The sequence below is a fragment of the Mustela lutreola genome, chromosome 10 (genome assembly GCF_030435805.1).
Source record: "Mustela lutreola isolate mMusLut2 chromosome 10, mMusLut2.pri, whole genome shotgun sequence".
NCBI classification, from domain to species: Eukaryota; Metazoa; Chordata; class Mammalia; order Carnivora; family Mustelidae; genus Mustela; species Mustela lutreola.
In genome coordinates this window covers 96,741,742-96,764,734 of record NC_081299.1, presented here as the reverse complement: position 1 = coordinate 96,764,734, position 22,993 = coordinate 96,741,742, and the positions used below count along the sequence as shown (strand labels likewise).

General features: G+C 37.2%; 1 protein-coding gene across 3 annotated transcripts in view; it reads right to left on the bottom strand.

The window, feature by feature from the left end:
- LRIG2 (leucine rich repeats and immunoglobulin like domains 2) overlaps positions 1-22,993 on the bottom strand; it is a 64,610-nt gene that overhangs the window by 6,758 nt on the left and 34,859 nt on the right. For all 3 annotated transcript variants that reach the window (XM_059135429.1, XM_059135430.1, XM_059135431.1), the window contains exons 3-14: positions 21,680-21,754; positions 21,381-21,515; positions 20,711-20,854; positions 20,455-20,598; positions 19,469-19,612; positions 19,120-19,263; positions 16,308-16,388; positions 15,514-15,585; positions 15,310-15,378; positions 10,500-10,663; positions 2,539-2,859; positions 1,249-1,530 (exon numbers count right to left, since the gene is read on the bottom strand). In XM_059135429.1, the coding sequence (XP_058991412.1) occupies positions 1,249-1,530; positions 2,539-2,859; positions 10,500-10,663; positions 15,310-15,378; positions 15,514-15,585; positions 16,308-16,388; positions 19,120-19,263; positions 19,469-19,612; positions 20,455-20,598; positions 20,711-20,854; positions 21,381-21,515; positions 21,680-21,754 (1,775 nt within the window). The remainder of the gene's footprint in view (positions 1-1,248; positions 1,531-2,538; positions 2,860-10,499; positions 10,664-15,309; positions 15,379-15,513; positions 15,586-16,307; positions 16,389-19,119; positions 19,264-19,468; positions 19,613-20,454; positions 20,599-20,710; positions 20,855-21,380; positions 21,516-21,679; positions 21,755-22,993) is intronic.

Here is a 22,993-nt window from a genome sequence, read left to right as displayed (position 1 = left end):
CAAAAATCTTATCTTACTAATTCTACCTTAGGCAAGCTATCCTAAGCAAGGAAGTCAAAAAGATTTATACATGAACAGGTTTATTATGAAATTAGTTGTAATTTTTAAAAATAAAGGAAAAGATCTTTAAATCTAGCAGGAAAGGTTGTTAAATAAACCATAGTACAAATACATGATATTTTTTGAAGACTTAATGACAGAGTAACCCTTATGATACAGTATTTAAGAGGAAAAAAGTAGGTACATAACTTCATGAAAATGTGTTTTTTAAAAAGTCCAGCATATGCCAAAATCTTTAAGTGTTTTAGTGACTTTCCCTTTTTCTAATTTTCTATATATCCTACATTTTTAAAACGATATACTTATTTTTCTGATTACACAAGGAAATAACACAAACTAACAAACTTTTAAAAAACCTAACATAAGGGGCGCCTGGTGGCTCAGCAGGTTAAAGCCTCTGCCTTAGGCCCAGGTCATGATCCCAGGGTCTTGGGATAGAGTCCCGCATCAGGCTCTCTGCTCACCAGGGAGCCTGCTTCCTCCTCTCTCTCTGCCTGCCTCTCTGCCTACTTGTGATCTCTGTCTGTCAAATACATAAATAAAGTCCATTAAAAAAAATAAATAAAAAATAAAAAACCTAACATCAAGGGAAACCAGAGAACTAGAAAGCAGAATCTGCCTTTGGGTTGAGTATGAAGAAAAGTATTCTCATAAGAAAAAAAAATAGGCTTGTCAGAGGAACTTAGGGAAAAGACATTTTATTTTACCATAACACAGAATCAAGAGGCATACACTGGAAGAGAACAGGAAATCTAACCAAAAGATGGTAATTTTTATGCATTAATTTTTTTTTTCAAAAATGAGTTAGAGGAGAAACAAATTGTCTTGAGTGGTCTGTGAAGCAGTATAAAACAACTGCAAACCCACTGGTGAATACTAGAAAAAAACATGTTTGAATTAGAAACCTCCAAGGGGGCAAGGTAACAGGATAAGGGGATTTGAATTTTCAAATTCATGTGATGAAGATCTCTAATTCTGCCCTCACTGCTTTTGCAGATTTCAGTTTTCTGATCCACTAATATCCTAGGCTGACATGACCCAGCCATATATTGGTAAAACATGGTGACCAAGATATAAGGATCACTATTAAAATCTCAAAGTTGGATCTTCTCTGCCATTAAGACGAGAGCAGACCCTTAAATATAAAGGCTCCATCCAAACCAAGGACCCATGGGGCAGTACACATACCTAATACTGTGAGAGAGGCATTTGCTGAAAGGCCTCCGGCTATATTTTGTGCCATGCAGCTATAGACTCCCATGTCTTCTATTTTCACGTTGGCAATGAAGAAGACATCATCCTCAGGCATGACATGCATGCGTCTTTCTCGAGCTGCAGGAAAGTCGGTGCCACCATCTTTCTGCCAAGAAATCTGAGGTGCAGGGTGCCCCTCTGCAGCACACTCTAATCTGGCCATGGCACCAGTGCGGATAGTGAGATCCATTGGAGTTTTCAGGAAAGATGGCATCTCTGTTTCAAGAAAGATTACCGAAACAAAGTGGGTGGAGTGGTGGTGGTGGGAACATGAATACACACACACACACATACACACACACACAAAGTACCAACTTGTAATATTCTATTTCTTTCAGAAGGCATGCTCTCTAGATTGACAGAGGCCATCTTTTCTCTTTGAACCTCAGAATACTTAGAGTACAGTGATGAATAAATTCTTCTAGAATGCAGACACATCTACTACCTGATCTCTCTGATGGGGACAGGAAAGGCAGAAGGCCACAAACCTTTCAGAACTCCGTACATTTATTATGACTCCCTTACTTAAGAGACTAAACAGTGCTCTCCAAGCTAACATCTACAAAGCTGACAAGGCAAATGCATGTTAAAAAAAATTTATACCAAAAAATAAAGAATACAAAAAATGTATGCCTTCAAAAATTTCATAAAACAACAGTGAATTAAGACACAAGTATGTCCTTTGGTTGCACAAAACCTAAACTGTTTTAGTGATTCAATCCGATAGGTGACGATTAATCAAACTGTTTTGGAGAAGTTCTTTTTTTACAGCCACAGTGAAGAAGAGCATTAATTTAAAAAATGATTCTGTATGACTACATTTAGACAATGATAACAATCACTGCACCCAGAAATGTCCTAAATACTTCGTTATTATAAAGCCCTGCGAACAGTGGCAGGAATACATTTCAGTTTTCAGAACAGAATTATGGTTCTAGAAAGAACAGAGAATTTCTAAAGAATTTTTTCAAAAGCAGAAACAACAAAAAAAAGCAGCCTATCTCCTGGGGCCGTGAAACTTCCCCCCTCGCTTCCAACCAAGGACCAATTAGGGACATAACTGGACAAAACGGTAACCCAGTCTACATATTAGCACAACCTTAATTAATACAAAACACTAAAATCTCCCCTTCAAATGCCAGGCTTAGTCTCATTTTCTTATCCAAGTGGTTCAAAATTGAACATGAAAAATCCTTCTAACCATCAGGGACCAGAACTCCTTACCATTCACAGTCAGTTTGGCTTTTTGAGAATAATTAGATCCAAAGTGATTAGTAACGATACACTGATATCTTCCTTCATCTGTGAAATTCACATTGAAAAGATGTAAGACACTCGTATATTCTAGAGCTTCTCCAGCTTGCTGCTGATAACGAACAAAATTCTCAACATCGATGTCATTCAGGATTTCACTGTCTTTGCGCCACACGGTAGACATGGGTGAGTCGCTGCTGCTCACTGCGGTGCACGTCAGAGTCACATTCATGCCTCTTAGAGCAACTGTATTTTCAGGATGCATTTTTATCTGTGGCTTGAGAAAATCATCTAAGAGAAAAAAATGGGGCAGGAGCCAAGTCACTCAATTTTAATTCTACACATTTTGAAACAAATAACGTAAAATTACTTGTTCTCTTTACAAAATGGCATATTAAGATTGACAAGCGACTACAGGGCTAGAATCCAATTCCTTTCTGTTCAAAGATGTGGGAAATGAGGCCCAGAGGGTCAAACAACTTGTTCAGAGACAAAGGGTGGATAGGGAACTCAGGTTTTCAAACTTCAGGGTTTAGCATACTTTCTTTTTTTTAAAAAAAAAGATTTTATTTATTTATTTGACAGAGATCACAAGTAGGCAGAGAGGCAGGCAGAGAGGAGGGGGAATCAGGCTCCCTGCTGAGCAGAGAGCCCGATGCGGGGTCAATCACAGGACCCCAAGATCATGACCTGAGCCGAAGGCAGAGGCTTTAACCCACTGAGCCACCCAGGCGCCCCTAGCATACTTTCTACTATCACTCATGATCACTTACACTTAGAATGTATTTCTTAAGTACTACCAATTACTAGGAAAAAAGAAAAACCTGAACTAGAGCGTATCATGCTTAGCGAAATAAGTCAAGCAGAGAAAGACAACTATCATATGATCTCCCTGATATGAGGAAGTGGTGATGCAACATGGAGGCTTAAGTGGGTAGAAGAAGAATAAATGAAACAAGATGGGATTGGGAGGGAGACAAACCATAAGTGACTCTTAATCTCACAAAACAAACTGAGGGTTGCCGGGGGGAGGGGGTTTGGGAGAAGGGGTTGGGATTATGGACATTGGGGAGGGCATGTGATTTGGTGAGTGCTGTGAAGTGTGTAAACCTGGTGATTCACAGACCTGTACCCCTGGGGATAAAAATATATGTTTATAAAAAATAAAAAAAATAAAAAAATAAAAAAAAAAATAAAAAAAAAATAAAGGAAGTATAAAAAAAAAAAAAAAAAAAGAAAAACCTAAATTCAAATCTCAAGACAAGTTCTAATCCTGTTAGCTCTCGTGAATATGTAGAGGCTACATATATAAACATATATATGATAAGACCCATTATCTTTTCCTTGCCAATAATGAAAATGGGGATTACATATTACATGTTACAATACTTACCTATTAATAAAACATTTGTGAGCACGTGGGTGGTTCAGCTGGTTAAGTGTCTGACTCTTGATTTCAGCTCAGGTCATGATCCCGGGGTCCTGAGATCAGGCCCCACATTAAGGGCTACGCTCATAACGGAGTCTGCCTGTCTCTCTCCCTCTGCTCCTTCCCCTACACACACACACTCTCTGAATAAAATCTTTTTTAAAAAAATTAAGCATTATTGGAACATACATCATATATGCATAACTCTCCCTTCAAACAGTGAGAAATTCCAAATAGGCTTAGGAATAGCTAATATACTACAGATTCATAAGTAATAGTATATTGTTAATATGTAAAAAACAATGTAAGTATTTTGTGGGCCTGAGCTTCCAAGTGTTCTAAGTATCTTTTAAGTAGATTATAAAAATAGATCTGGCAATATATGGGTATCTAAATAATCAGATACTAGTGACATGCAAGACAACTACGCTGATGTAAAAGTTCTAGTGCCTAAAGCTAGTAATCAGTTACTCTACTTAAAAGGAAATTTAAGGGGCACCTGGATGGCTCAGTGGGTTAAAGCCTCTGCCTTCAGCTCGGGTCATGATCTCAGGGTCCTGGGATCAAGCCCTGCATCAGGCTCTCTGCTCAGCGGGGAGCCTGTTTCCTCCTCCCTCTCTCTCTCTCTCTGCCTGACTCTCTGCTTACTTGTGATCCCTGTCTGTCAAATAAATAAATAAAATCTTAAAAAATAATAATAAAATAAAATAAAGGAAATTCAAGTGTAAAGGATAAATGCCCAAGTTGAGAAAGAATGATATAGATACATACTTCAAATTATGAGTACTGGAATTATGACAACGTTTTTTTTTTTAAGATTTTATTTATTTATTTGACAGAGATCACAAGTAGTCAGAGAGGCAGGCAGAGAGAGTACGGGGAAGCAGGCTCTCTGCCAAGCAGAGAGCCTGATGCGGGGCTTGATCCCAGGACCCTGAGATCATGACTAGAGCTGAAGGCAGAGGCTTTAACCCACTGAACCACCCAGGCGCCCCTGGAATCAAGACAACTTTTACATGGTTGTCCTTCTACCCCCCCAAAAATTCTAAAACCCTGCCACCACTTTAGTCTTAAGAAACTGCATCAAAAATAGAAACTACATTCACACATTACTGGTGACAACATAAACAAGTGCTATCTTTCTGGAAAACAGCTGGTAGTACTTTTTAAGATCTACTTTAAAAAAAATCATTTTTGATTCAGGAATCTTACTACTGGATATTTATATTAAAGGTTAATAACCTGGGGCATCTGGGTGGCTCAGTGGGTTAAAGCCTCTGCCTTCGGCTCAGGTCATGATCCCGGGGTCCTGGGATCGAGCCCTGCATCAGGCTCTCTGTTCAGCAGGGAGCCTGCTTCCCCCCACCCATGCCTGCCTCTCTGCCTACTTGTGAACTCTGTCAAATAAATAAAATCTTAAAAAAATAAAAAATAAAGGTAACAACCCCCTAAAAGGGAAAGGCCTACATTCATAAAGATGCTGTTATACTATACTGACACTGAAAATGATCAATGAAGAACACACAGGAAAAAACTTGTCTTATGATATATTAAGTCAAAGAATACAAAATTAAATCTACGATTACAAAATATAAAAATTTCACAGAAGAACACAGAGAAATGGAAATAGATATGCTAGTTAGAAAGCATTCTGGTTGGGTTGCCTGGGTGACTCAGTTGTTTGGGTGTCTGCCTTCAGCTCAGGCATGACCCCAGGGTCCCAGAATTGAACCCTGAATTGGGCTCCCGGCTCAGCGGAGAGCCCACTTCTCTCCCACTACTTGAGGCTCTGCAAACTTGTGCTCTGTCAAGTAAGTAAATAAATAAACTAAAAAAATAAAAACTTTAAAAAAGTGAAAGCATCCTGGCTTAATTTTTTTCCATTCTGTTGTTAAGACAGTAAGTGTATGCCATGCATCTTTTCTGACAACAATGCTATGAAACTAGGAATCAACCACAAGGGGTTCATGGGTGGCTCAGTCATTAAGTTAAGCGTCTGCCTCAGCTCAGATCATGATCCCAGCATCCTGGGATCAAGCCCCACACTGGGCTCCCTGCTCTGTGGGATGCTGGCTTCTCCCTCTAGACCACTCCCCGGACTTGTGTTCCTTCTCTTCTTGTCTCTCTCTCTCGCGCGCGCTCTCTCTCTCTCTCTAATAAATAAATAAATAAATAAATAAATCTTTTTTTTTAAAAAGAGAAAGAAAGAAAAAGAAAAAAAAGAAATCAACCACAGTAAAAAATATAGAAAAGAGCACAATATATGGAGGTTAAATAACATGTTATTATACCACTGAATGGGATGGGCAGCCTGGCTGGCTTAGTTGATAGAGTGAGCATGTGGCTCTTGATCTCAGAGTTCTAAGTTCAAGCCCCATGTTACGTATAAAGATTACCTAAAAATAAATTTTTTTGTTTTTAAGATTAGATTTATTTATTTATTTATTTGAGAGAAGAGAGTACATGGCAGGGCAGGGGTGTGGGACAGAGAAAGAGAGAGAGAATCTTTAAGCAGACTCTGCAGAGAGTAAAGCCCAATGTGGAACCTGATGCCATGACTCTGAGATCATGACCTGAGCTGAAACCAAGAGTCAGATACCTAACCAACTGTGACATCCAGATGTGTCCCCCAAATAAATTTTTTAATAAATAAACAAATAAAACAATGAGTTTGGGGGGGGGGGGGGCTGGGGGGCTCAGTGGGTTAAAACCTCTGCCTCAGGTCACGATCCCAGGTCATGATCCCAGGGTCCTGGGATCAAGCCCCGCATCGGGCTGTCTGCTCAGCAGGGAGGCTGCTTCCTCCTCCTCTCTCTCTCTCTGTCCTGCTTCTCTGCCTACTTGTGATCTCTGTCAAATAAATAAATAAAATCTTAAAAAAAAAAAAAAAAAAAAAAAAAGAATGGGTCAACCAAGAAATCAAAGAAGAAATAAAGAATTACATGAAAACAAATGAAAATGAAAACAGAGTCCATAATCTGTGGGATACGACAAAAGTAGTTCTAAGAGGGAAGTTTACAACAATACAGACTTACCTCAAGAAGCAAGAAAAACCTTTAATAAACAACCTAACCTTACACCTAAAGAAACTAGAAAAAGAAAACCCAGTCCCAGCAAAAGATAGGAAATAATAAATTTAAGAGCAGAAATAAATGACATAGAAACTAAAAAAAAAAAAAACAGATCAATGAAACTAGGAGCTGGTTCTCTGAAAAGATAAAAAAAAAACTGATAAACTCTAGGCAAGATTCACTTAAAAAGAGAGAGAGAGAGAAAGAGAGAAAGGACCCAGATAAATAAGATTACTAATGAAAGAAGAGAAATAACCAATACCATAGAAATATAAATAATTTTAACAGAGTATTATGAAAACCTAAGTATCAACAAATTCAACAACTTAGAAGAAATAGTTAAATTTCTAGAAAATATAACCCCCCAAAACTAAAGCAGGAAGAAATTTTAAAAAAGCTTTAACAGACCAATTACCAGCAATGAAACTGAATCAATAATCAAAAAATTCTCAAAAAACACCAGTCCAGGACCAGATGAATTCATAGTTGAATTCTACCAAACATTTAAAGAAGAATTAATACCCATTCTTCTCAAACTATTCCAAAGAACACAAGAGGAAGGAAACTTCCAAATTCATTCTACGAAGCCAATATTACCCCAATACCAAAACCAGATAAAGACCTTACAAAAAAAGAGAACCGACCAATATCTCTTATGAATCTAGATGCAAAATCCTCAACAAAATATTACCAAACCAAATCCAATAAAATATTTTTAAAAATCATATACTGCAATCAAGAGGGATTTATTCCTGTAATGCAAGGATGATTTAATATGCACAAAACAATCAATGTGAGGCATCACATCAGTAAGAGAAAGGATAACAACCATATGATCATTTCAACAGATGCAGAAAAAGCATCTGACAAAAGTACAACATCCACTCATGATAAAAACCCTCTACTAAGTAGGTCTAAAAGGAACATATTTCAACATACTAAAGGTCTTAGATGAAAAACCCACAGCCAACATCATACTCAATGGTGAAAAACTGAGAGCTTTCCCCCTAAGGTCAAGAAAGACAAGATGTCCACTCTCAACATTGTTATCAACAGAGTACTAGAAGTCCTAGCCACAGCAACCAGACAACATAAAGAAATAAAAAGCATCTGAATCAGTAAGGAGGAAGTAAAACTTCCACTATTTGCAGATGACATGATATTATATATAGAAAACCTTAAGACTCTACCAAAAAATACCCACTAGAACTGATAAATTCGGTAAGGTTGAAAAACACAAAATCAATGTACAGATATCTGTTGCATTCCTATACACTAATAATGAAGCAGCAGAAAGTGAAATTAAAAAAACAATCTCATTCACAATTAAACCAAAACCAATAAAATGTCTAGGAATAAATTTAACCAAAGAGGTGAAAGCCCTGTACTCTAAAACTATAGAACACCGATGAAAGAAGTTAAAGATGATGCAAAGAAATGGAAAGACATTCCACATTCGTGGATTAGAAGAGCAATACTGTTAAAACATTTGCCCTACCCTAAGCAAACTACACATTTAATGCAATCCGAATCAAAATATCAACAGCATTCTCAAAGAACTAGAACAATCCTAAAATTTGTATGGAACCACAAAAGACCTTGAGTAGGCAAAGCCATCTTGACACAGAAAAACATAAATGGAGATACCACAATTCCAGATTGCAAGTTATACTACAAAGTGACAGTAGTTAATGTGGCATAAAAACAGACACACAGATCAACGGAATAGAACAGAAAACCCCAAAATAAGCCCACAACTATATGGTCAATTCATTGTCAACGAAGAGGAATGAATATACAATGGGAAAAAGTTGCTTCAACAAATGGTGCTGGGAATACTGGTCAGCTACATGTGAAAGAATGAAACTGGACCACTTTCTTTCACCATACACAAAGATCAACTCAGAATGGATTAAACACCTAAATGTTAGACCTGAAACCATAAAAGTCCTAGAAGAGAGCACAGGCAGCAACTTCTCTGACCTAAGCAATAGGCAACATTTTCCTAGATTTGTTTCTAGAGAAACAAAAGCAAAAATAAACTATTGGGACTACACCAATACACCAGGGGCACCTGGGTGACTCAGTCTGTTAAGCATCTGCCTTCAGCTCAGTCATGACCTCAGCGCCCTGGGATCAAGTCCTGCATCAGGCTCCTTGCTCCATGGAAGCCTGCTTCTCCCTCTCCCTCTGCCTGCCACTCCCTCTGCTTGTGTGCATGTTCTCGTTCTCAAATAAATAAATAAAATAAAATCTAAACAAAAAGAAATTCTGCACAGCAAAGGAAACAACCAACAAAACTAAAAGGCAACCTACTGAATAGGAGAAGATGTTTGCAAATGACATATCCAATAAAGGGTTAATATCCAAAGTATATAAGAACTGATACAACACAATACCCCAAACCAAATAATCCAATTTAAAAATGGGCAGGGGTGCCTGAGTGGCACAGTCAGTTGAGCATCTGACTTGGTTTCGGCTCAAGCCATGATCTGAGGGTCATGAAATCGAGCCCCACATTGGGCTGCACACTCAGTGCAGAGTCTACTTGAGATTCTCTCTCCCTCTGCCTCTCCCACTCATGCACTCTCTCTAAAGCAAATAAATAAATCCTTAAAAAAAAAAAATAGGCAGAAGACACGAACAGACATTTCTCCAAAAAGACAGACAGATGGCTAACAGACACATGAAAAGGTGCTCAAGAACACTCATCATCAGGGAAATGCAAATCATAACCACAATGAGATATCACCCCTACATGTGTCAGAATGGCTAAAATCAAAAACAGAGTAAACAACAAGTGTTGGAAAGGATGTGGACAAAAGGGAACCCTCCTACATTGTTGGTGGGAATGCAAACTGATGTAGCCACTACAGAAAAAAACAGTATGGAGGTTCCTCAAAAAATTAAAAATAGAACTACCCTACAACCCAGGAGCCACACTACCCAAAGAATACAAAAACATGAACTGAAAGAGATACATGGACCCTTGTGTTTTTTATTTATAGATTTATAGATGAATGGATAAAGATGTGGTATATACATACAATGGAATATTACTTAGCCATAAAAAAGAAAAAGTTACTATCTGCAGTGACATGAATGAAACTAGAGAGTATAACACTAAGTGAAATAAGTCAGACAGCAAAAAAGTATCACAAGATTTCACTGATATGCAGAATTTCAGAAACAAAATAAGCAAAGGGAAAAATAAAGAGAGACAAACCAAGAAATGACTCTTAGACATATAGAACTGATGGTTACCAGGGGTGGGGGTGGTCAGAAGAGATGGAGATTAAAGAGTACACTTATCATGATGAAAAAAAAAGTAATAATAAAATAAATAATAACAAATTAATAATAAAATAAAAAGACAGCATGTTTCAAAAAGACAGCATGTAGTATAAAATATTTTAAAACAAAATACAAACCACAGACAAAGTCTTTCAGATCCACGTTCAGGATGCTCTGCCCTGCTAGCCACTCGGGGTGTGCACAGCTTACGTTCACAGAATGCTGGAAGTTATTATCAACCAGCCACTGAAGCAACCACTTCAAATGGCAGTCACAGAGTAAACTGCTTGTGTTCAGAATCCTGCAAAGTCAAGAAGAAAAGAAAGACGCTTTACTTTTCATTCTGTTTTCTTCACCATTAAAAGCTTACTGCACACCCATGCAGTCTTCTCTCCAAAAAGTGCTCAACCTGAATCAAACCACAAGAACACAAATTCAGACGTTCAGCCTCAATTCCTCAAATACGTCACTGTCATCCAAGACATTAAGAAAAGGGGCAAAACAACAGTCAGAGACCTATTTTAGATTAAAGGAGACTAAAGGCTCATCACCAAATGCAGCGCATGATTCTAGACTGGAAGAAATATCTACAAGAAACATTTTTTGGCACTGGGGAAATGAGTATGGACTCCGTATCAGTGACTATTATTTTATCAAAGTTAATTTAATTGAATGAGGTAATAGTGCTGTGGCTATATGTAAGAAAACACCATTGTTCTTGGGATATACATGCTGAGATATTTAGGGTAAAGTGTCATGATGCTTGCAACTTACTATCAAATGGCTAAGCCAAGTAGTCGTGTGTGGAGGAAGGAGGGACAGAGAGATGATGGGAGGAGGAAGGGAGAGAAACGTCACAAATTTAGCAAAATGTTGACAAGCAATAAATCAAGGTAAAGGGAATATGGATGTTAACTGTACCTTCCTTTCAGTTTTTAAGGTTTAAGATTTTTCCCAGAAAAGTCTGGGGGAAAGCTTACCATATACATTGCAGCACAGAGACATGTTTGTTGTGGAGAAGATATTTTCCAAAAGAATATTCCACAATAATTCCACAAGCTTTATTTTCAAATTATTTCATTAAGACTGAAAACATTGGGACGCTGGGTGGCTCAGCGGGTTAAGCCTCTGCCTTCAGCTCAGGTCATGATCCCAGGGTGCTGGGATCGAGTCCCACATCGGGCTCCCTGCTCAGCGGGGTGTCTGCTTCTCCCTCTGTCTGCTGCTCCCCCTGCTTGTGTTCTCCCTCTCTTTCTCTAACAAATAAATAAAATCTTAAAAAAAAAAACAAAACTGAAAACATTTCATCCCTGTGGCAATGTGTACTGCAACTTAAACTAGGAAACAGTGAAATTTTATTTGTTGTCTATGATAGGGCTATAAAACATAATCAGAAAAAGAAGATAGGTTTTCTCTTAATGACCCCATGAATGTCCCATCCACCTGGAAGTAGTGAGAGCAAATGATTTGGAGAAGATTGTGACTTGCTTTGTGTGCATCACCCAAACCCTCATTTAGTCAAAGTATCTAAGATGTGATTCGAAGACGTTTCAATCAGTCTTCAATGGAATCTCAAAAGCCTTACTTGAGTAAGGGTTATTTTAATTAATCGGGCCAGAAGTTACCTTTTGCATTTCAGAGTTCTTCATTATATTCATTCACTGACAGACAAATGTTTGAGTCTCCTCTATGCGAGGGACTGCTCTAGGCCATGCGGATGCAGGCCTCACAGAACTTACGCATTCATCAGAGACAAGCAGTGAACACATAAAGGCAAAGCACAATGTCAGAAAGGTAGTGCTATCAAGAAAAACAAAGCCAGGCAAAAGTAAAGAGAGGGCAGCTACTAATTTAGATCAAGCAGTCAGGGAAAAATACTTTGAAGAGACAGCATTTAGGCAAAGACCTGAAAGAAGCAAGAGGGCAAATCCCACAAAGACCTGAGGTGAAAGTGTTGCATACATAGGAAACTGTAGGCAAAGACCTTGAGGCAGACAGGCCCAGTGCTCCGGAGGAAAAGCAAGGCCACTGAGGCTAGAGCACAGTGAGGGAGGGGGCAGTGACAAGGACAAGGTCAGGGAGCTGGGTAGGGAAGAGCAGGCCATGCAGGTGCTTTGCAAACTAAGAAAAGAATTTGAGGTATTTTCTCCCTATGTGTTGTACAGGAAGCCACTGGAAGGTTAAAAACAGAGGAGTGATGTGGTCTGATTTATGCTTTCTTGGGTATAAACTGACTCATGAAACCTGGCCTTACTCTTCTTCTGCTACTTACCTTAGGCAAAATACTTAATGTCTCTAAAATCTCAGTTTCTATTTCTGGAAAATGGGTTAGAGAATGTCTACCTCAAAAAAAATTTTAAATAAAGCATTTAGCACAATGTCTGTACACAGATGCCATTGAATTCACATTACTTCCCTTTAGTTATGTTTCTTTTACATCTTTCCACCCTCAGTGCTAACCAACCTGCTCCCAAGGACCTCACAGAATAGTCCGCATTCTTTCAAAAAGTGTGAGGACAGATATACACCAAAATATTAAGAGTGATTGTTTCAAGAGTAGTAGGGATCTAGGGACTTACTCTCCTTCTTGCTTTAACTATATGTTTTCTACTGTTTCTACCATGATTATGTAAGTTTAATGCAAAATATTTTTAATTTACATACGACTTTCTCATCTCCCCCTAATATTTATGCAAAGCACTGTGAAGGATACCAGAAAGCACAAGGTTACATTTTAATAAATCCTGATGTAACAGTATTGTAAATATGACTTAAAGTAAACCAAAAGCAACCAAAATTTCTCAGTAAAAAAGGTATGTTACAGTTTCCTCCATTAGCAGTTTGTTCAAACTAATTCTCCAATTACCAAATGACTAAGACTGAAACTACACTATCTGCTTTCAACAACTACCTAAATTACATTTTACACTTAGCTCTCATTAACAAGAGTTAAAACTTTATGGTGGCCCTCAGATTATCATGGACAAAAAATGGGTAATACTGAAATGCACTAAGGTGTGCCCTTAAAAGTTAAACTGAGGGTTGCTGGAGGGGAGGGGGATGGGGGATGAGCATTAAGGACAACACATAATATAATGAATAATAGGTATAAGACTGATGAATCACTGATCTCTACCTCTGAAACCAATAATACATTGTTATATGTTAATGAGTTGAATTTAAATTTTTTAAAAAAGAAAAAAAAAGTTAAGCCTAGGAAAAATAAATCAAAATATGCTGACCAGAAAAAAAAAAGCCACTTAAATGTCTGGCAGAAAATAACTAATAATGATTCCTATAACATTTTTATTTTATTAGTATTAGTTATTCAACTTTCAGTACGTGCCAGCCTCTGTACTTAGCACCTTCTCAAAACCTTCTAAAGTTTCCTAATGAACTTAGAGGGGAAAAAAATCCAAAGTCCTCATGACTCATTATGCCCTGGGTGGTCTGGTTCCTGATTAACTCTCTGACCTCACCTCCTACCCCCCTCTTCTTCCTTTTGCTCTCTTCCAGCTACACTGTTGTCTTTGCTGTTCTTCAAGCATAAAATGCAAGCTCCTACCTCAGGGCCTTTTCACTTGCTGTTTTCTGCCTGGAATGCTCTTCACCCAGTATTCAAGGCTTTGCCACTAAGGTACTGACTCAAATGTTATTATCTCCCCCCCTCGCCCCCCAAAAAGGCCTTCCTTTACTACTTTATCCAAAATCCTGGTCACTCTCCATACCTGTGACCCACCTTTACTTTCCTTCAGAACTCTTATTACCTGATGAGATACTATGTACCTACTGACTTATTCTTTGATTCCCTTACTAGAATTCATTGTAATATGCTATGAGGATAGAGATTTTGTCTTGTTCATTCTTGTGTTTTTAGCATCTAGGACAGTACCTTACATAGCAGATGACAATAAATATTTCTTGAATAAACAAATCATCTAATTTTATCCTCACATAAACTCTGAGGGAGATATGTACAACTTTCATTTTGAGAAGGGAAATTGAGTCTTAGGCTAAATTTTCCCAATGTCACACAGGTGTAAAGAATGAAGCAGAAATCTGAAATCAAGGGAGTTTGACTTCACACACTTCAGTGTATCTCAAACTACCTGTGATGAAGGACCAGTTTTATAAATTTCCAATCTGTTATAGATTAATACTATAATATTCAACAAAAGTGTCAGAGTAATGTCAAATTGTTTAAAAGTTTCTGAACACTATGAATTTCTATCCTTATCTCTTCATGAACCAGTTCTGGTCCACAGTCCTTCTTTTGAGTGGTTTTAAAGCAAGGCCACTGATTCTTAACACTGGCTCAACAGTCAAGTCACCAGAGTTTAAAATTAATAAAATTAATACCAGTGCCCAACTAACCACCCTCTCCACCCCCCAGGGGAAATCTCTAAATCAGTAAGAGCGATTTCTTAAAAATCATAAATGAAAAAGGGTATGAAGTAATATGTGTTTTTTTATTACAACTATTTTGAATAGTGTTTGACCATTTTAGTAATTTGGCAAACAGATTAGAGACATTCCTTCTGACAATACTGAATGTGCTAAATTATCTCTAACAAATTACCTAATATCTTAACCGTAATCCACCCTAAGATTCCCACCTAAGGATATTAGAACATATTTTTCCAATAATCCAAAAATAAACAAGGGGAAGAAAAGGAACAGGAAGATATACCTAAAGCATAAGGAGCCATGCTAAGGTCTTTTTAACTAAAAGCACATGAAAACAGTTTGGTGCAATAAATTCTAGGTTTTTCGATCTTGGGTTATTTTAAAATTATATCCAGTCACTAAAATAACTGAATATTAACATCTTTTTTTCCTGCCTAAATTGTGTGTTTTTGGAAACACATGGGTCACATTCATCTCACTTTAAGAGCAAAAGTATGGATAATGATCTAATGATCGGTGAAAAAAAAACTTGTTACGTACAGTTCTTTCAAGCGAGTCTGAGAAAAAGCATTTTCTTGGATAGACATTATAGCATTGTTGTTCAAGTCTCTGAAATGAGAAATAAAACATTACCGGTCACCATTTCTACAATTAAATTATATAAACACTTTAAATGGTCATGAGAACCTCTGCTAATAGCAAAGATTATTTATATACTGAGCAAAATGGATGCAAAATACTTACAGATGCTCAAGGGATTCAAGACCAATGAATGCTTTCTTTGTAATTGACTTAATTTGATTTCCTTGTAAGATTCTGAAATACAAACAGACCTTTCTAGTAAAGTTCTCCACTAAGCAAAATTTAATTCATTAAATCAAACATTTACCTATAAAAAGTGAAAATAAGCTTAACATGCATTTTTAAGAAAGTTGTGAACCTTTATCACCAACTATTGCAAAGCACAGAACGAAGGCCTCTATGAGAGGTTGGAGCTCAACGAGGTGCTGTGAAAAGCAGTGAGGACCAGTGATGCCCTACTAAATTTCATGTGAGAAACTGGATTAGAGTCCCAATCTCTCCCTTCTTGGCAAAAGATCAGGTCAAAGAAATTCAGACCAAGTGTGAAGCTTTGGAAAAATTCTCAGGAGAAAAGATCTAAAATCTTACTTGAGAGAATTCCTCTCTTTCTAGATAAATTACCCATAAATTTCATATGATTAAAAGAATACTGCTTCAACTCTGGTTTCTCAGTGCATTTCTTTTATGTGACTCGTTAAGTCTACTTCTATGAATAACCTCTTTGAGTGCCCACTGGACAGCTTTTCTCAATAGAAATGTCCCAACACTAACTAAATAAATAAAACTTAAAGCCACCAATAAACAAAAAACTTAGTAAACAAAAAGGTTCTTCCTTTAGTGGGTGAATCAAAAGGCTGACTTTCCAGCCATAGCAAAAAGACATAATGCAATCACACATACAATTGGTTCTTGAAAATACACCTTTATAGGCATACATAAATATTATAAATACATACAATTTAGTGAGACTTGTGAGTCCAGCAAAAGCTTCACTAGCATCTTCTATGGCCCATGAAATTTCATTGTTCCTTAAGTTTCTAAAAAAATATCAAAGACAGGTTATGTTAGTTCACATGGCCATGACAACGCTGGGCATCATCCTGGCACGGCAATACTAATTTTCATCCTTATTTTAACAGTTATTTATGAAGATGACTCGACTCTTTTTTTTAGAGAATATCTTCAATAAGCATATAAGAACAGATTCTCATAAGCAAAGGGTTAAGCTGGCCTTGATAAATAAATAAAGCAACCTGCTAAGAGAATTAACCTTACTATCTAATAGCCCCTAATTTTGTTAGCATATTAAAATTATAGTCAGGGTCCTGCAAAAAGCAGGATTTCAAGAAGCAGGGGATATGGCTTACAAATGTGATTTTAGACTAATGGGATTTCTGGGTGACCCAAGTCTTCCCGTGGGCTCTTAAACCTAAAATGGCTAACAAAGAACAATGTCAGTATAAAGCTTCACAGCTTGACAGCAATTAAACATGCCCCCCTGGGAAGCAAGACTGATACACCCTTGCACTAGAGTGATCACTCTATTACTTTTAAAAGGAAAAGTATGGATCTTTTAAAATCCACTGCTGCATTCTCAGAGGAAATGCAACTGCATCATGCGGTGTCCTGCTGGAAGAAGTATCAGTTAAAGATTTTTTTTTTTTTAAGATTTTATTTATTTATTTGACAGAAACGACAAGTAGGCAGAGAAGCAGGCAGAGAAAGAGAGGAGGAAGCAGGCTCCCGGCGGAGCAGAGAGCCCGATGCGCGGCTCGATCCCAGGACCCTGAGACCATGACCCAAGCCGAAAGCAGAGGCTTAACCCACTGAGCCACCCAGGTGCCCCTCAGTTAAAGATATTTAATCACTGTTGCTTCCTTAAGTCATCTCATAATAAAATACAAAGCTCTTTTCTTCATAATACACTTTTAGGTTATGTAACAGTATGGCGATATAAGATCACTCTTCCCCTTTAGCTCAATCTTTATTTGAAGTGAAAGCTAACAGGTTCATTTTATTTTACTAAGGAATAAACATTGAAACAACTCAACCTTCCAGGACTTTCCCCCACCTCCAGAGTACAGCATAAATAGAACTCACTGACCAAAGGGAGTAAGAAGTATACACTCTGGCAGGAATACTGGCCTCAAGCAAGATTTTCTGATCTTATCCTAATTATGCCTTAACCTTCTTTGTGGCATTAAACCATGACTTATTTCTGCAATTATTTTCTTAAACTTTAATACTAAAAATAATAATCAGCTGAAAGAAACTGCTTGCCATTCTTTGAATTGCCAAAAGGCTGCAGTTACATCTGAGAGAAGCTCCTGGGTTTGAACTATTCTAGGCTCACCTCTAATAATGTAGATAAAAGAAAAAAAAATCACTTTAAATATTTCAAGGCCAAATCTGAAGGAAGACTGCCTCATTAAGTTAAAAAAAAAAAAATCAAACAAACTTGTACAGGTAAACACACCTTCACAAAATTATCATGCTTTCTTTCTCACTGATGCCTAGGTCCCAAAGTTGAGAGCTTGCCTCTTTTCAGACCAGAAAGTCCCCTATTCAGAAACTGTAAGAATCTACAAATTCTACTAATTAGCCTTTTTCTCTTATTCTCCTCTATGTTTAAAATCACTGTATTTCATTTAAAATACCTCTTTGTTCAATTACATTTCATAACAAGGGTAAAACATCCAGCTTACAGAACCCCAGAATTTTAGAGTTGAAACTGCCTATAGCAATCATTTATTCCTGTCTCCATCCTCTGCTGAAGACATATGCAAAATGACACCTAGGGAAGGCTAAGTGATTCTGTTCATCTGACAGTATGGTAAGAAGTACCCGAACTTTAGTGTCAAACAGACCTGGGTTCTACTTCTGGTTCAAATGTTTATGAGCTGTGTGACTTTATGCTGAATGTGCCCAGTTTTGTCTGATCTCTGAAACTAAGCTGGGTCTGGCCTGGTTAGTACTTGGATGAAAGACCAGCTGGGAATACAAATTGTGTTATTTTAAACCATCATTTTAATCTCTCTGAACCTCAGCCTCCTGATATGGAAAAGAACTGTAATATCCTAGTATTCTGAAAGCACCTAGCACATATCAGATCACTGATAAATGTTAAGTTTTTTCACGTTCAAAGTCATGCAGCAAATTAGCAACAATGAACAGCGCTCCTGCCAGAGCTCCTCCCACTACGCACCCTTATCCTGCTGAATGAATGTTTTCTGGTAGTAGTTCAAGGTCAGAGGAACAAAAAAATGTGTGCATTCTTGATTCTCTGTCTGTCTTGATTAGCAGACTGTGTTTTATTCCACAGTAACTGGCACAATAAGAGATGCCTTGTTGTTCAGTTGGTTAAATTCAGAATTAAAGCACAAACTCAACTGGCTAAAGATAAATAAGATTTATGTATGGGGACAGACACAATTAACAATGTCTTGTCCCAAGGTGTAAAATAGAAGAACTACAAAATATTAACATAAACATAAACATGTAGCTTGATTAGCTGTTTTATTTTGCTTTACTATTTTTTTTTAATTGTATTTATTTATTTGAGAGAGAGAAAGAGCACAAGCAAGGGGAGGGACACAGGGACAAGCAGATTCCCCAATGTGCAGGGAGCCCAATTCAGGGCCCAATCCCAGGACCATGAGATCATGACCAGCACCAAAGTTAGACACTTAACCAACTGAGCACCCAGGCGTCCCTATTTACTATTTTTAAAAAATTAGCAAAAAAAAAAAAAAGGACAGATGTACTTACAGTGTCTGAAGATTGGAAAGAAATCGAAATACACCATCAGCAATGTGAGTGACTCTGTTGTCCCCTAAATTCAGTCTCTCCAGTAAGCTCAGACCCACAAAGGCAGATTCATCCAGGCGGGTCAACTGGTTATAGGACAAATCACTAAGAACAGGAAACATGAAAGATAAGGAATTAGTTGTATTTTAATTCAACTTTCCTATTCTCATTCTATTTATGTGATAAATTTAGAGTTTTCAACAAACTTCTAACAAAGAGGGATGTTAGATCTCATTACTGGCCATGAGAGTGATTTATTCCAATGTACTCTAGTCTCACAGCCTCCACTGAAATGCCATCCAACACTCACAGTTCAGATAGTCTTTGGCAGAACTCCCACGCGTCAGGGCTGATTCTTTCAACAGCATTCTGGCTGACATAGAGCTGTTGTAACATTCGCAAGCCATACAACCATCCCTTGTTCACTTCTGTAAGGTTATTATGCTCTAGCTCTCTGCAGAATTAGAGAAAAAAAGGAGAAAATACGTTTCAAAACAAGGCACTGCAATGAGAAGATTCCAAAACCCTCCATTAGGTCTTGCTCAGAGAGGCATATACTTTTTGCTCAATTCAAGTGAGCCAACAAATTCTATTCAAGAAATACTAATATTTTACTTACAATATACTGCTAAAAGGTAGTAAAACCATCTAAAACATCAGATCTAGGGGTGCCTGGGTGGCTCAGTGGGTTAAAGCCTCTGCCTTTCGCTCAGGTCATGATCTCAGGGTCCTGGGATCAAGGCCCACATTGGGCTCTCTGCTCAGCAGGGAGCCTGCTTCCCACTCTCTCTCTGCCTGCCTCTCTGCCTACTTGTGATCTCTGTCTGTCAAGTAAATAAATCAGATCTATAAAATCAACACACTAAGAACTTTGATACACCTGTTCGAGGTGAATCCTGATCATTTTCATTAGTTCCAAATATTAAGAAAAATATAAGCTTTCTAGACAAATTTTTTTTTAAAGTAGGCTCCATGCCCAGCCTGAATCCCAACATGGGGTTTGAACTTACAACCCTGAGATCAAGACCTGCACTGAAATCAAGAGCAGGACACTTACCTGACTGAGCCACCCAGGTGCCCCTAGATGAAATGTTTTTAAGAATGATGAAAAAAACACTAAATAACAATATCAATAACAAAGCTTAAAGAGCTTTGTATACAATTATTTCGCATCAGAGTAGGGAGAAAGAACTAGTGAACTTGGGTATAATTAAATCAACTATCCTAGCCATTTTGTACTAATGGCACTGGCAGACCCCTTTCGAACAATATTCTATTCTAGTTCATAGTACTTACAATTCTTCCATGTTATCCAAGCCAAAAAATGCTCCATCCTTAAGTTTGCTAATACCATTCCGCTGCATCTTCAAAGATCTTAAGGAGTCAAGCCCTTGGAATGTCAGACCTTCCACCACTTTAATTCTGTTTCTTTTAAGTTCCCTTTAACAAAAATGGTTTTACAGTCTGAAATTTGCCGATTTGTTCTAACAATAATTAAAATAATTTAAAAGAAAAAACAATCTTTTAAAAATCCATCTATTTAGTTACTCACAAGAACTGGAGGTGAGGTAGCTTGAAAATCTTAGGTGGAATCATGCTGATTCTGTTCCTGTTTAACTTTACCACTAGTAGGGAACTGGATAAATTATCAAAGCAACCAGCCTCCAAGATGGTTATCCTATTATTACTCAAATTTCTAAAATGAACAAGGTAACAAAAAAATTTAGTGAAACATTCTACCACTTGACAGCTACCCAAAGTCTATGAGTGAGCCCCCTGCTCTACCACTTAGCAACTACACCCAACTTTACGGATCATTTAACTGCTTTGTTTCTTCAACTACAAAATAAGGATAATACCAACTTCATTTAGTACATTCATCTAGTACATTCATACAGTAAATATGGATATGATTGGTAAACTATAAAACACTAGCACACGTTGATTATCATTATATAGGATAAGCCACTGTTTAACAAACCAATCTTATTTACCTTTTACAAAACTGTTAGTAAAACACACCCAGAATTAAACCTCAAAAATAACCCTGGATACTTAATATTTTCTGACAACAGGAGAGAAAAAACAACCCAAAAAACTGACTCCAGATTTGTTTTTCATAAGCATATCAATATCACAATAATAACAGACATTTCTGAGAAGATAAGTATCAATAAATAACAAACATGAACTTTAAAATAAATCTAGATTAAACTACTTACAGGTATTTAAGCTGCATTCGAGGAAATGAAGAGGTCTTGATTTCTGATATTATATTTGAACTGAGATCTAAATTCTCAAGAGCAGGGTAAAACTGAAACACTTCTGCATTTATTTCTGGGATTATATTATGGACTCTATAAAAAAAAAAAAAGACTGTAATGAAGCTATTGCCAGAGACCTACCCCAGGCCATGAGGATGTTAAATAGTTAGGCTCAACAATAAGGGTACCGAAAACAAAATTTTTTTTTAAAACTGTACTATTCATAATTTAAAAGATCTGAAATCTGATTTACTTACAGTGAGAGCAGAGTAATATTAGAGGTTGGTTCTCCAAAATATGGGATTTCTGTTAGCTCATTATAATTCATTTTCCTAGGAAAAGAGGAAAAACAAGATTTCAAACTTTAGAAGGGGAAATGTTGCCTCTTGAGTTCTGGTTTCTGGACAATAATTATTTTTTAGGATCAGTGCCAAATTTGAAAAAGGCAGATGACTCAGAATGAATCAGACTAAATGCATTATACTGAGAAATTGAAGATTTTAATAAGAAATGTTTTTTCATGATGTAGATTTATGACTGACGTCACTATTTTGCACATCAAGTATTTTTAATCCCAGCAAGGTTCTTGAAGTTACTTTTCTGACAGCTAATACCAATCCTTCTTAAAGAATTAACCTACCCATATCTCTTTATACATTTATAGTAAATAAGATTAAGAAATTATAAATTAAGTAAATTTTTAAAACATACACACATTTTTTAAGTTACTCAAAGTTAGAGAGGGTTGCGTGAGTCCACAAATGAATCTGCCCGAGAGATGGAGCCTATGATTAATTTTACAGATGACATGACATGTCACCATCTGATCTTAGCAGCTCTTTAAACGTAATGTCTCCAATGTTTTACTAGCAAATCCAACATAATCACATTTCATTAACCTGGTTTTCAATCACTGAACAACCTCAATTACCTAGACTACAGAAAAGAAACCAGAAGTAAAAGGCCTCCAAGAAACCAGCCGAAGTTACAAAGTCCATGTCCTAAAGCTCATGAATTTCCCACTGAAGCATTTTTCAGGACTTTCTTCAGTGCCTAGTCTTTAAGCCAAATAACCTTGTCAATTGTTTATTCAGAGCAAAGCAGATCAAAACCAGTCAATTTGGAGCAGAGACAGAGGGAATTCAAGGACAATGAGAGCATGAAGAAGTTAACCTCATCAGCAAGAAATCAAAAAAGAAAAATAAGTCCAAAGGTTCTGCATTTTAGCATAGAGGCAAAAGGGCTCAATACTTGTGCCTCTGGAAACATCACAATGCAATAACTGATATTAATAGTATTTTAGAAAATTTCCTCCAAAAAATACATAATAATACATCTCAGTATTAAAGGAAAAACTTTAGTGAAGTAGAAAATTGAATTATATTAACCACCACACTACAGACAATACAAAACACTCAAAAGTATTTCAGGTAACTCATTTTTTTTTTAAGCAGGTTCCATGCTGGGGCTAGATAATGATAATTACCTGAGATCAAAAGTCAAGACGCTTAACTAACTTGAGCCACCCAGGCACCCCCACGTAACTCTACTTTAGATATGATGCTTGTATC